The sequence below is a fragment of the Pinus tabuliformis genome, chromosome Q (assembly GCF_031772625.1).
Source record: "Pinus tabuliformis cultivar Carrire ecotype Pingquan chromosome Q, CPIR1, whole genome shotgun sequence".
NCBI classification, from domain to species: domain Eukaryota; kingdom Viridiplantae; phylum Streptophyta; class Pinopsida; order Pinales; family Pinaceae; genus Pinus; species Pinus tabuliformis.
Window position 1 is genome coordinate 143503354 of NC_142296.1, and position 14987 is coordinate 143518340.

Here is a 14987-nt window from a genome sequence, read left to right on the forward strand (position 1 = left end):
GCATCAGCAAAAGAGGAGAGTCGTGGGTGTTTAGTAAAGTGCACATTGAGGAGGATTAGGGCAATGAGAAGCCCAAACAGTGGAAGTTGCAAGCGCGGGGAGTGCATTCACTAGTAAAGAAAGAGTTTTATTGATTGTGTACAGCAGAACCAAGGAGGATACCCTTAGCAGTAGGGCAGGACCGAGTGCATTCCTAACTTGTGATAAAGGTTAAGTTTGTTGAAGGAACAAGCGTAATGTATTATGGAGTGTAGAGTCTTTACCCGCAATAGTGATAGAGGACACTTGCAGGAGATAAGGGCTTGTGAAGGAGTTGCATTGCTAGAGGGTACTGTGATTACTCTAACCACTAACATCAAGGAGTGGGAAGGCCTGAGGTAAGACCTATAGCAAAGAACTTGATAGCAGGTGTTTAACGGAGTTAGACCACATGCCTACTTGTGGACAGACAGGGATAGTTTGCAAGTAAAACTATACTAAGCTATAATGGCAAAAAGTACAGTGGCAGTGGTAGAACCAAAGGCGACAATTGCAGGCCAGTGATAGCGGTAGTATTCAAAACCCGCTGGTTTGAATCAGAAACCAGTCAAACCGCCTGGTTCATTAGCAAACTCCACCGGGCCAATAGAAAAACCTGGTTAGACTTCCCTCCTCACTGGTTTTTTGGTCAAATTGGGCATAAGTCAGTCGTTTATGACGGAACCAGCCTGTTTTCTCATAAACCGGTCGGTTCACTGCCAGGCCAATTGCGGACCCAACAAAAAGTGGTTTTGTGAGTTTTGAAGCCATTTTGAGGGAAAGTTGGGCATGTTTCCCTCCAAAAACAGCCCGTCCAAGAAAAGCATGTCTCCCCTCTCCTTTTCCTCACACATCTCAATCCTAGCAACGCTGGCAATCAATGGTATTGTTAAATTCTTAAAGTAAAAGGATGAAAATGAAAGATATCATCATTTTACTTAAAATTTTAACATTTCCATGAAATGACTCAGGATGTTTGAGTGTGGTTTTGACCTCATTGAATGTCATATGGAGAAACTAGAATTTTAGATTTCACTCAAAATTCAGTAGACTTAATGGTTTTCAGGATTTCATGGTTTGGGATTTTGCAATGTTTCCATTTGATTCTATCACGCGTTAGGGTATTAGATTGGCATTTGATCAAGAGAATGAAGCCCTTTAAGAACCTTGATGTTGGTGGCATTGATTTTTTAACTCTGCTGATGTTGGTGGTATTGATTGTTGAACTCCTCTACATGGCCTTAACAAAAATGTAGCTTTCACTCAAAGGAAAATAACTGGTTAGGCATGTGAAGCTTTTTCTACCACATTATTTTTCTACCACATTATAAGGTTGAGGAGATGAAACCTTCACTCAAACCAAAATCTACTAGCAGTGATGAGTTTGAACATGATGAGGAGTGATCATGTCGATCACTGATATGTAGAGTTGCAGTAGGCCAAAGGCCCCATTGCTTGTAGCATTGTTTTTGGACTCTAGAGGCCATTTAGAGCCTCATTGTTTATGTCTTTTGTTGTTGATATGTATTGCACTTGGTGCCATTTTGACATATTCACCTTTACATGGTATATAGATGACCAAACTTTGCATATATTGTCTATATTGGTTTGGAATCATGGTTTGAAATCTTAAAAATAGTTTTTTCATTAAAATTTGATTATTTCATGTATTTTTTAAAGACCAGTTCATTGAGATCTGATCAATCCCAGTTTTACCGGTTCCAGTTTGAAACCCGGTTTGAATACTATGGTGACAGCAAGGTGAGCAATACCAGGGGGTCATGCTGCAGAAGATAATCTAAGGACAGTTGAAGACAAGGCAAGTGCAGGATAGTCATTGTGATTAGGTTTAAAGGAGCAAACCTGAGGATTGCATGGTTGATGATGATTCACTGAAGATTTAAGGACCAAAAAGTTGCTAACCACAGATCCAAGAAACAAATTGAGGCTGAGTTGGTGCTCAGCTAGGAGATTGGTGTCTCCTATGGGTTGGTGCCAACGAATTCTGCTGAGTTGGTGCTCAGTCTAGGGGATTGGTGTCTCCTATAGGTCGGTGCCTACGAAGTCTTGAAGATTTGTGTTTTCAGCAGGTCAGTGCCTGCAAAGTTGTAATTCAGTAGGTTAGTGCTTACGTACAAGAGTAACAAGAGTTGGTCCTCTCGAACAGTTTATTGATTACAAAAGTTTACATATTCAATCTTGTGTCTCATATGTTGCTTGACATTGACTGTTTAAAGTGATGAAAATTGTCAATTAGCTAAAGACTGATCCCCCTCCCCCCTCTTTCAGTATTTCCAACAACAGGTCCCTGTGCAATATAGCAAAGCTCTAAAGACACCATAGCCCAAAGCTCATTTTGCAAGTGATGTTAATAACAATGGAGAAAAGTTCCATGACCTTACCATGGAAGAAAGCATTCACAACTAGCAATTTTTGTTATAGGGTTTGTACCCAATATTTCAAGGTGAAAAACACAATGTATTTATTATTATCTAGAAAACCCTGATTGTTGTTAGTCTGGAGCATTCGACCTGTAGAAATCTCTGAAAAAAAATCTGAAGAGTAGGAGATAAACTATTAAATCACCTTGGGAGAGCGACCAGTTGTGTCCCACATGTGTATTGATCCATCATCTCCTGCTGTGACCAAAATATGTCTGCTTGTTCGAGAATAATCCAACACTCTAAGAACCTATTCTAGGAAATCCAGAAACCATATGTCAAAAATATTATAGCTTCATACGAGAAAATTATGTTGATTGGTTATAAATGCATTGTACTGAAACAAAAGAAGAGGGGGGATGAAAACAACATAATACAAACAAAGGACAAGGCCTCAAAAAAAGTGTCATACAATAATAATGGAAATTTTAAAGAAAATATGATGTAACTGCAGCATTAACTATTACTGATTCATTTTAAACAAGAAAAATGCACCTGCTCATGTGGATCTTTTAGCTCTGCAGCCCGTGCTCCAGAAGCAAGATTATGAAGAATCAGATCCCCCTTGAGACTGATAGAGGCCAGATGCTCATCTTTGCAATTATACATAACACCTGTAATTGTATCTGTGTGCCCTTTTAACCATTTAATGCATCTTCTCCGCTGCAGATCCCATACCCTAACAACTTTCCCTGTGCCACCTGAGCAAAGGTATCTTGAACCTTTGCTACTGAAGCAAATAGCTAGTATTGACTCCTGTAAAAGCAAATAAGTATTTATGGCATACTGCAACCTCTATATTTAAAAGTACTGTTATAATTAATACAATCGTGAGAAAGAATATACTGGTATAATTAACAAGCATGAGAAATAATGTACTGTTATAATTTATACAATCATGAAAATAATGTACTGTTATGATTAATTAAAACATGAGAAAGAATGGAAGTATCGTAACATGGTCCTAAAAGGATGTGACAAGTATGAAAACCAACAATGACGCCATCATTGAGAATTAAATAGCTTAACCCCAGACCTATTAAGTGCCGAGTGGAATCAAAAAACTCTGATGTGCAAACCTGTACATTTCAAAGAATCAAGATTGAGATGGATCAGTGTGAGTGTGTGTGTCTGGTTAGTCAACCATTTTTATGACAGTAGGAGCGTTGCACACAAGAAACACATGCAAACATCTGCCCCCACCCAGGCTGTAGAGCACCTCATTTTTCTCATCACAAAGAGCCCACTTTGCTGGGAAGAATTGGCATTGTCTACAAGTATTTATAACACAGCTATGTGTGCATTTGTGTGGGCTCAACTATAAAGTATTTGACTTAGACAGTTTTTATGCATCCACCGCAACTTTTTTTGGTTTCATTATGCTTGGGAAGAAGGAGAGAAGAAAAGGCATACATGACGTTTTTAACATGTCCATGCATTTTTGGCCATTAAGACTGGAAAATTAATATGTGTTGCTCCACTCTGCTCTCTTTAAAGGATATGTGAAACCACATTGAGTTTAATTTGGTGAAGTCAAAATCGTGTAGCCTGAAGGAAGATGGTTGTTTCAATGTTAAAAATGATAATATCTAATGGAGGTCATATAAGCATCACTAGAAGATGGAAATAAAACATAGTAAGGTCATAAGAGTGAATGTTTTGCTCATCAAATTTTCCCTTGAAGTTTTTCCAAGAGGCTATTGAGCTCTACATAAATTTGGCATGTCTGTTAAAACCACTGGAATTGGTGTTCCAACTCGCCTATCCTCTCACACGAAGGCAAGATTACCCAATCACCATGGTTTTCAACCTTGAGATGCTTTTGAAGAGGTATTTAGAACTAGTTGAGACATATTTGACTCTCAAACCAATCACTATCCTTGGGCCCAAGCTAAAGGAACATTTCAAACTCTCCACCCTTGCCAAGCTAGTTTTGTAACAGGTAAAAGACCTTATTCCATACTCCTTGTTGAAGTTGGGGTTTCAATCTCCCCTTAACTGATGGAAGGACTAGAAAACTCGATAAATGGGCATAGGTGATTGTGACATAAACATGTGCTAGACACACAAATTAAAAAACTTTATAGACTCAAGCTAAACAATCTACTTGTGTCTTCAAAGTTAGTAGTGTCTGGAAACTTTAGTGAAGCTGAAAAAGGCCACCTTTGAATGGTCCTTCATTTTAGGTTGGCTTAACAGTTCATCTTGGAAATCACTTGACCCCTATGCCCTTTCTGTTAGTAGCCTGAAAGCCTTGAACATATATTTTGATTTTAACATTACCAAGTTAGCCTAGAAGTGGGTCTCAAAATTAGGTGGCCAGCTCCTCCATGCTCCCCTTTCATGGAAACCTGCCATGTTGAAGGACAAAATGTTGGAAATATGGTAGCCATGGTCAGTATTTTGAAATTTTCAATATGAAAAAAAGGAAAATTCGAATTTGAATTTATGCCTCCAAATTACTTAAGTCGGCCTCCTATTATTCAAGTCAGTTGGGCCCCTAAGAGGCACCCATTTGACCCCTTTGAAGACTATATAAAGGAGACCTCCTCTTCTCATTTGTACATCGACTTGTGTCTTGACTATCTCTGATCCAGCGAAATTAGAAGCAGAAGAAAGGGGCCGAAATCAGGAAGGCTTGGCACTTCATTTTGTTCTTGGTTACTGATTTGGCTATTATCTTGATGTTGCTATTTCTGATGTATTGATGAACTCTCAACTCTCTCTCTCTCTCATCAGGAAAGATTTTTGGGTTTTCCCCTTGTGGGTTTTGCCCTAGCCTCGGGCCTAATTTTTGTGTCTCCTCATTGTCTCATGGTTACTTTCTACTGCTCTTTCATGTTATTGGTTGAAATTTTCTTCTGTATAACTGCTTGATGATGCTATGTGGAATTAATGTTACTTAAATCATTAGAAGAATTTATCTGTTGAAGAAAATTGTTCTAGCTTGTGCCCTAGAAATATCAACATCATATCAGAGCCAGGTTGAAGACCAATTAGACATATCTCTTGTTCTGCCCTCGCTTATGGAGAACTGGAAGACCAAGTAGAAGATGAAGGTAATTTCCAGACCTAAGACTCTCATTCTCTGTGAAAAGTTGTGAAGTTCTGAGGCGAGAATATATGAAGTTCTAAGGCTAGAATGTCTATATATATATATATATATATATATATATATATATATATATAGTTGCACTGTGGATATGCAAAACCATGCAAATCATTACACTGTGGAATGATGTGAGGCACTGTTGCGGGGGAGCGCCCCCCCCCCCTTCGAACCCGCTCCCGAAGCGCGCTCCGGTCGGGAGCGCACTCCCCAAATCGCTCCCGGACGGGAGCGATTTTCGGGAGCGCGCTCCCGTAAAAAAATTTGCGCTCCCTGGTCTATGAGGGAGCGCTTCAGGGAGCGATCGCTCCCGCGATCCCGGAGCGCTTTTTAATGCCCGGGAGCGATCGGGGAGCGATCGCTCCCTGATCGCTCCCGGGCATTAAAAAACGCTCCGGGAGCGAATTTTAAAATTCCGGGAGCGGTTCGGCGGAAAAAAATTCCGCCGGACCCGAAAAAACAAAAAAAATTAACTAATTTTTTTTGGTTTATAAGCCCAATGGGCCAAAAAAAAATCATTTCAATGAGATTGAGCTTGAGCTTGAGAGCTGAGGAAGAGCAAAGGAGCAAGGAGCAAGAGCTGAGGAGCAAGGAGCCAGAGCTGAGGAGCGAGGAGCAAGTGCCAAGGAGCGAGGAGCAAGCTTGCAGAGGTAAGTAACTTAATCATTTAGTTAGTTTAGTTGGTTAGGTAGTTAGTTTGTTTAGTTTAATTTACCTGTTTGAGTTTAAAGATCATTAATTTAAATTAAATTAATAAATTAAATGAATTAATCCCAATAAACTAAATTAATTTGCAGATTCAAGACTCAAACCCTACAAACATCAAACACGATGGACCTGGGGATTTTTATTGGCATTTTCCTCTTCCTGGTCCCTTTTCTGGTTATTATGGTGGTGGAGAGTAGGAAACGGAGGGGGCCTGAAACTGAAGAGGTGGATGAAGAAGCCGGAGGAAGTCAAATAGGTGAAAACCCCAGTGAGGAGGATGTGGAGGAGGGTGAACATGAGGGTCAAAAAACTAAACAAGACCAAACTCCATTGTGGAAATATGTTCAGAGGCCTGAAACAGGGAGAGGGGGTGGAACCACTAAATTTCATTGCCCCCATTGCAACACTGATTTCACAGGCTCATACACCCGTTTGAGAAGACACCTTTGCGGGAAAAGGGCATGGGATGGAGAGAAACAAATAGGAATCAGAACTTGCGACGCGGTGTCAACAGCAGATAGAGCCAAATACATAAAGGAAGAGGAGGACGCCCAATACAAAGCAAAAAGATCAAGGGGTTTCTTTGAAAGCTCACAAAGAACTCCTTCAGCATCCTCCCAAGGCAGTGGATATGGACATGGAGGCTCAGGGTCATCATCTTTACGCCGTAGAACCATATCAGATTTCCTTGATGAGGGGTGTAGGAATGATGTGGATTCAAAAATTTACAGGTTCCTCTATGCAAATGGGATACCATTCAATGTTCTACGCTCACCTTATTGGCACGAAATGGTTTCTGCCATAAATGATGCCCCTAAAGGATACAAGAGCCCTGGGTATGACAAGGCAAGAACAGTTGGCCTTGATCATGAAAAAGCAAAAATATCACATTCTTTGAATAAAATGACAAGTTCTTGGACTGACAATGGGGTGTCCATTGTATCTGATGGATGGACAAATGTAAAAGGCAAGCCATTGATAAGTGTTCTTGCTGTGTCCCGAAGTGGTCCCATTTTTCTAGCTGCACATGATTACTCAGACAAGTTCAAGACCGCTATCAACATTGCAGAAGCATTGCTTGAAACAATTGAGCGTATTGGCCCATACAATGTCATCCAAGTCATCACTGATAATGCTCCTAATTGTAAGGCAGTGGGAGCAATTATTGAGGATAGATACCCGAACATATTTTGGTCTGGATGTTTGGTTCACACATTGAACCTTCTGTTGCATGATATTGTCAAAAACAAAAATGAACAATACCAATGGATTGGTGATTTGTACAAGAGAGGAAAAAAAATGATAAAATTTATTACAAATCATAGCAATACCCATGGCCTTTTCCGCAGTCACTCGAGATTGGAGTTGCTGAAGATTGCGAGGACTAGATTTGGTAGCTATTACCTCACCTTCAGGCGCCTTTTGAAGGTAAGAGAGGGTTTAGCTAGCATGGTATCAAGTCCAAATTGGCAGGTGTTAAAGGAAAGGGCTACAAATGTAGCTGACATTGCAGGTTTTGAAACGGTGGAGGAGGCCGCTCTTGATGGGCAGTTTTGGACAACTGTGAGACAGGTATTGGATTTCACCAAGCCAATTTATAACATGATTCGGTTTGCAGATACAGACAAACCAGTGATTGGCGAGGTGTATGAGCAAATGGATACCATGTTGGGGGAAATAAAAGACATTGTTAATAACAGAGATCCCGACTTGTACAATCTGATTCACGATTGTGTGTGTGAACGGTGGAAAAGGCTTAACCTTCCACTACATTGCTTGGCGTATATCCTTACGCCAAAATACTACTCAGATTCTTGGTTGGGCAAACCTGCAGCAGGGGGTGGTGTTAGGACCAAACCCCATTTAGATCGAGAGGTAACTAAAGGATATCTGGATGCATTAGAAAAGTTGGTGCCTGACAGGGAGGAATGTGCAGCTGTGCGCCTTGAAATAGGCAGATACTTCACTGGCAGTGGTTTGTATGGTAACTTCCATGCAATGGACGACAAAGATAAATTTGATTCTATCACATGGTGGGAAACATATGGCGGCGACGGACTTTTGCGAAAATTGGCATTGAAAGTTCTTGCACAGGTTGTAAATTCTTCTTCTGCAGAGAGGTGTTGGAGCACCTACAGTTATATACATAATGTGAAAAGAAACAGGCTCAACGAAAACCGAGCAGAAAGCTTGGTTTATGTGCACTACAATTTGAGGTTGTTGAGCCATTACTGTGATCGGGCTAATGAAGATCCCACATATAAAATTTGGGACAATCACCCTGAGGACGACAATTTGGAGGATGGCATTGTACATATGGAAGAACTAGAAGATGAGCTTGTACGGGATGAAGCTGAAGCAGCTGCAGCAGCCATGCCACCTCCACCTCCACCATCCAGTAGCAGTTCTCGTGGCCCGAGTCTTGTTCCATTGCTGTCGCCACCTCCATCGACACCCTCGCGTGGAGGCTCTAGTTCTGGTCGTCGGTCTGGGCGGGAGACTCCTAGAAGACCGCCACGAGCTACTTATACTCCTGGAGACTCTCGTGGCAAGGGCCACTTGTAGATTTACAGTTTACTTGTCTTTTTTAGTTTCTATTAGACTTGTCACTTTAGTTTTCATAACTGTTCAGTGTTGAGTTTTGAGTCCTTGACTCTTGACTCTTGACTCTTTCATATCATTATGACATTATGATATTTTTTGTAAACATTATATCACTGTGACAATGAAAATTTGAAGTTTGAAGTTGGGCCTTGGCAATTATAACTCATTGGTAATGATTGTGAATTATGAATATGATGCTTTGTGAAAGACTAAAGTTGTTTCATTTCATCTCATTATTCATGTTTCATTTTATAAATTTTTAACATTTCATATCATGTTAACAGTTAGAAGTTAGGACTTAGAAATATCTTCGATATTACTTCTTGTAATGGTTAAACTTGGCTTACAAGTACAACTTGTTACTTTGGTGATCAATGATGATAAATGTTATTGAATTGAATGTTATTTTAATTTATTATTTTACTAAGGTTGATGACGATTATAATTTCTAGATGATTGATGTGATATGGTTCAATGATCAATTTATGTTTTTTTATGTTTTTTATGTATATTTCATCATTCTACATGTTTTTGTTGACATATATGTATCAAAAATTAAAAAATATAAAAAATATATATATTTTTAAAAAATCGCTCCGGGATTCGCTCCCAAACCGGGAGCTTCTGAAAATGGTCGCTCCCGCTCCCGCTCCCCGCTCCCGCTCCCGCTCCCAAGTAACACTGATGTGAGGTAATAAGGCCGAGAATCGTTGTTGAATCACTGTGTTAAGTCCAGTGGCTCTGGTGCAATGCAAAGTTCTTGAAGATTTAAAGAGGTTTGACTTGACATCGTCATAGTAATCCAAGTTCTCTCTATAGTAATGGGTTGAGATCCCTGTGTCATGTCTATATATATATATAAGTTGCACTGTGGATATGCAAAACCATGCAAATCATTACACTGCGGAATGATGCAAGGTAATAAGGCCGAGAATCGTTGTTGTATCTCTGTGTTAAGTCCAGTGGCTCCTGTGCAATGCAATGTTCTTGAAGATTTAAAGAGGTTTTACTTGACATCGTCATAGTAATCCAAGCTCTCTCTATAGTAATGGGTTGAGATCCCTGTGTCCTGTCTCTAAGAAGGAGTAAACATCTGAATCTATTCTATGAAGTTGTGATAAGTCTGAATTGCATATAACCTCTTAGTGGCATTTATAATTTGTGCTTCTCTGTGGCACTGCAAGCTTCTCTGTGGCATGGTAAGCAAGCTTCTTTGAGGCACATTGCAAGTAGTCTAAGGCACATTGCACTGTGGAAATTTGCGGACCTGAGGAAGTCCAAGCCTAATCAAGCATCTGAGAACTTTAGTACTGTTAGTCATTCCAGCCTCATAATCCGATCCAAGTTTGCCATCTCTGAGCCTCGTCTCCATGGTATAATGGACAAATCTTATCTAGTATATTTCTGTGGATAAAGTATTGTCCGAAATGAAGCAAAGGTGTTTAATGAGGTCAAACAAGTCTAGATCGAAATCAAAAAGTGTTAATTTTAGGTATGCTCTATGCTTAGAGCAATTTATTTCAATTTTCACAGTTAGCTCAATATCTTTTCCTGATTAGCAATCACATCAGCATTAAAGTAAATTCTAGATAGAACATAAACATAGATCGCAGAAAAAAATCCAAGACAAAAGGACACAAGATGTGGCGCTAGCCAGGGAGAAACCCCAATGTGGAGAAACCCTTGATCAATTCTTCTTATATGTTCTTCAATAGTTCAGCAGAGAGAGAGCGAGAGAGAGAGAGATAGTACATATACAACAGAAGTCAACACTTTGACTTTATCTAAATAAGAGCATAGATCATCTCTAAGAAGATGATACAAGAGGTAGCTGAACTCAGTTGAAGGCAATTTGCTTCAACTGATTTTCCCAGGGGACTCCATCACCATGCAGCACCTATCATTGTGTTGCTTTTCATCATCATGCTACACCTCACCGTGCTGCACCATGCTGCACCCATGTGCCACCACTGCACCATGTTGCCACACTGCTGTCCCATGTGGTATGCTGAACCATGTTGTCATACGGCATGTCTCATGTGCTTACAACACCATGCTTGCTGCTGTCCCAAGTGGCATGCTGTACCTTGCTGCTGTCCTAATGAGTTTGCAGCATCATGCTTTCGCTGCTGTCCCATTGTAGCCTTGCTGCCACATGTCATTGTAGCTGTTCCAATTGTGCCTTTGCTGCCATGTCATAGTTGCTGTTCCAATTGTGCCTTTGCTGCCATGTCATAGTTGCTGTCCCAATTGTGCCTTTGCTGCCATGTCTTAGCTGCTGTCCCAATTGTAGCCTTGCTGCCACAATTGCAGCTGTTCCAATTGTGCCTTTGCTGCCATGTCAGCCATCCATTGCTGCTCCTCTGATTGCTTGTTGTCCCACTGTTTGTTGCACCAAGCACCATGCCTAGCTGTCCCATTTATCTAGCTGCCAACATACCATACATGTATGTACTGGCTCACTGTTCGAGGTCCACTCCTATGCTGCCACATAGGCCTGGTTAGGGCATCATTACAGTCCCATATCCTGCCTTCAATTCTGCCCAGATCTGCTGTTAAGGAGTGTGGTTGCCCTTTGTTAGGAGGCTGACCCTTCTTGCTGTGGTTCTGGGCAGTCTAGCCCTCTTTAACAACTTCGGCCTGCCTGTAATTATAGCGGCACCCTACAGCAAGACTGTGTAGGGTTGCGGCTACCCTTCCATGGATCTGCACCCTTCCAAAGTGCCCTCAAATCAGTGATTTAATCCTATGACTGCGGCTCTTCCAGCAAGGGAACTCGGCCCTCCTTCACCCTGAAACAGGCCCTAAACCAACAGCGTTTAGCCCTTAAGGGCTTGGCCTAGCACACCACATACTCGGCCTCCATTAGGGCAACTCGGACCCCAAAACAATCCTCCTATTCCACGCTGTTTCAGCCTCCTTATGCTGCGGCTAGGGCATGCTGTTATCCTCCTTGACTGCATCTTAGTAGGGACCAGCATATATGGCTATAGGTCTCCTTCTAGGCTGCGTAGAGGCCAACGTATAGGCTAGGGCATCCTCCTCCTAGATCTCTCTTCCACTAAAACCCAAAGCGAGTGGAGAGAAATCAAGAGAGCAGTGTGTGTAGAAATGATCATCAAGTCACCTCTTTTTATACTAAATCGTGGAGCACATGTGTGGGTTATTTGGTTGCTGGCCGACCTTGACGAATTGTCTTATAACTCAATTAAATTCATAACTCCATGAATACACCTCTCGGTCAGAGGGATCGGATGATCTTTAGATCAATCCTACACCTCTCGATGAGAGGGATCCAAGAAAAATATCAGCTGCCATAAATAAGATGACCCATATGGAGTTTGGCCCTAGTTGCCAATTTTAACAAGTCACTCCTCTCACTCTAGCATTTGATCCAAGTTCTCAGCATAAATTCAAAGGTTTGTGAAGAGATCCCAAGGTTCTGAGCATGAAATTTGAATTCTCTCAATGGTTGTGATAAAGCAAAGCACTGTGGAATAGTTCGAGAAGAACTCTGAGTGTGCCATCACAGTGGAACGATGACAAGTTTTCTATAAATCTGAGTCCCTGTGGTAATCCAAAAGTTTGTAATTGTTCAGTGGTATGGTTGTATTTCTGTGGTTTGTGCAAAAGTTGTGAATGAAATCCATTATATATGATAATATTCATTCGAAGGTAAGTACTGACATCTCGCTGTGATACTATTGTTGTGCAAATGTGGTAAGAAGTTTGAGCCTCCTCCTCCCTATATTCCAGTATCTAACCTTCTGAAGTCAAGGAGTAATCAATCTCGATGAAGGCTGAAGTTGTTCGAATATCCAGTAACACTGTGAAGTACAACTTATGGCACCCAATCTACAGTGGTATTGTTGTATCTATATTTGAGATAAGTTACAAGCTTCAGGTCTATTTGGGATCACTATTGAACAAAATATTTCCTGTGCATAAGTAATAAAGTATATGGTGACATCCAAAGGCCAAGAATTCCTAGTCCATCTCTGCATGCCCACTAGTCCGAACTCATCTCTGTGACACAAATCCATAAAAGATTTAGATCTATGGTACTGAGATTCCTTGAAGGGCACTCTATTCTATACATAAAGTACGACATCACACTGAATAAGGCCAACCTAGAAGCCGACACTTATATGTCCTAGGATCCAAGACAATTATATATTTTTGAAAGCCATACTCCTCTACAACTCTTCAAGTATATGATCAGGACTAATGTAATGATTATTGAAGTTTCACTAATAATCTCCCTTGAGCAGTCAACAATGATGGGTGGCTCAGTATCTCAAGTTGCAAGTCTGCAAAATAGTGTCAGGACACTGCTTTGGAATTTCAAGTACGGAGCAAAAGGGTCTGCTAAATCTGTATATGTTACTTGTTTCCTGAAGTCCAATTTCTCTATTGATGATTTCCTAAACTTCTGGCATAAATATCTGAAAATAAGTCTTGACCTGAATAATGAAATTTATTACAAAAGGCAATGCAGTTGATACATTGTGACCTGAAGCATGTAGCTTTAGACAATGGAAATAAATTCAAGGATGTCAAGATTACTCCATTTGCAAAGCATCCTTCCCTTCTAAGCCTTAAGTCTGATCAGAATATTGCTAAGGATTTGAGACTTAATGAAATTGCAATATCTAGGGTTTGAAAGGCTAAATGTCTAACCAGACACTTGGAATGTTTTGGGTTTGCAAAACTCTAGTAAGGGTTTGATCAAGAAAGCTGTTACAAATAATATATATATATATAATTGTAATAATGATTAGTAAATTATTAATTACTTAAATAAAGAGGCATGTCTAAGGAGACACGACCGCTCGTGAAAGGGTGCTTAGCAAGCTACATATCAGGACCATTCAGAACAGAAACAACAAACTAATGTTCCAAAGAATATTGATGTAACCTCAATCTAGTCCTATGATGACAATTCGTTACAAAATTCCAGTGATCAGAATATTCCACAGAAGATTAATCTATGATGGTCTGATCCCTTCTCAGTGCGACAGTTTTGTTTGTCACTTAGAAGATCATATCAACTTGTATCGACGAAGATGACAGTTCCGAGACGAGAAGACATTCGAAACCGAAAAAGAGATCAAGCCTTTTGCATCAACAAGCTTTGAGGACAAAGCTTTTTTGAGAAGGAAGGCAATGTTACGAATAAAATATATATATATATATATAATTGTAATAATGATTAATTAATTATTAGTTAGTTAAACAAAGAGGCATGTCTAAGGAGACATGACCGCTCGTGAAAGGGTGCTTACCTGCCTATATATACAGGGCCCTCATTCTCAATTGTAACATCATTCTTATTCATACATTTTTATATATTCTTGTATCTCAATGGAGATCTACATATTCCAAGTCTTTTGGATTATTTAACTAGAAGAACGAACTTTGTTCGTTCCAAAAACTCTAGGGTTTGTGAAACCCTAGGATTGTCGATGTTGAAAATAAATGAAGTTGAAAAAGAATGCAAGGATGTTGATATCGAAAATGAGAATGATGAAGATAAGTGTTACTCATCTAGGATTTGTACACCCTAGATTGAACTTGAAGAATTATAAGGGTTCCAAGTCAAAACCCTAGCTATACAAATTGCAAACCCTAGCCAAACAGTTGTTAACCCTATCTAGATGAAAAGGGTTGAGAAAGCCATGGGCTTATGAATTGATTGCATCTGCTTGAAAGAAGAAACCCTGGCTCCTAGAAAATTTGATATCTTGATGATGAGGTTGATTTGCATGTTGGATGCAAGAAGGCGAAAGATTAAGAGGGAGTTGACATGTTCTCAAAAGATAAGTATCTTGTATTTCTTTTAATTTTAGTCGTTATTGATGATGTCGACTCTTTGATGATGACATGGACACGATGATGTGAACTCCTTGGTGATGATGTGGACCGAGTCACTTTTTAATGTTGGTGATGATATAGACTCCTTGATGATGTGGATTCCTTGATGATGTGAACGAGGTTAACTCCTTGATGATGTGGACGAAGTTAACTCCTTGATGTTGTGGACAAGGTTCACTGGATTTGCAAAGGCTGAGATCAAGAGGGAGTTGACACATTCTCAAGAGATAGGT

At 40.2% G+C, this 14987-nt stretch overlaps 1 protein-coding gene across 1 annotated transcript in view; it reads right to left on the reverse strand.

Moving 5' to 3' along the window:
* Window positions 1–14987, reverse strand: part of NEDD1 (Transducin/WD40 repeat-like superfamily protein) — a 280247-nt gene that overhangs the window by 200150 nt on the left and 65110 nt on the right. Inside the window, exons 3-4 of the mRNA XM_089384111.1 lie at window positions 2955–3215; window positions 2605–2709 (exon numbers count right to left, since the gene is read on the reverse strand). Coding sequence (XP_089240237.1) covers window positions 2605–2709; window positions 2955–3215 — 366 coding nt within the window. The remainder of the gene's footprint in view (window positions 1–2604; window positions 2710–2954; window positions 3216–14987) is intronic.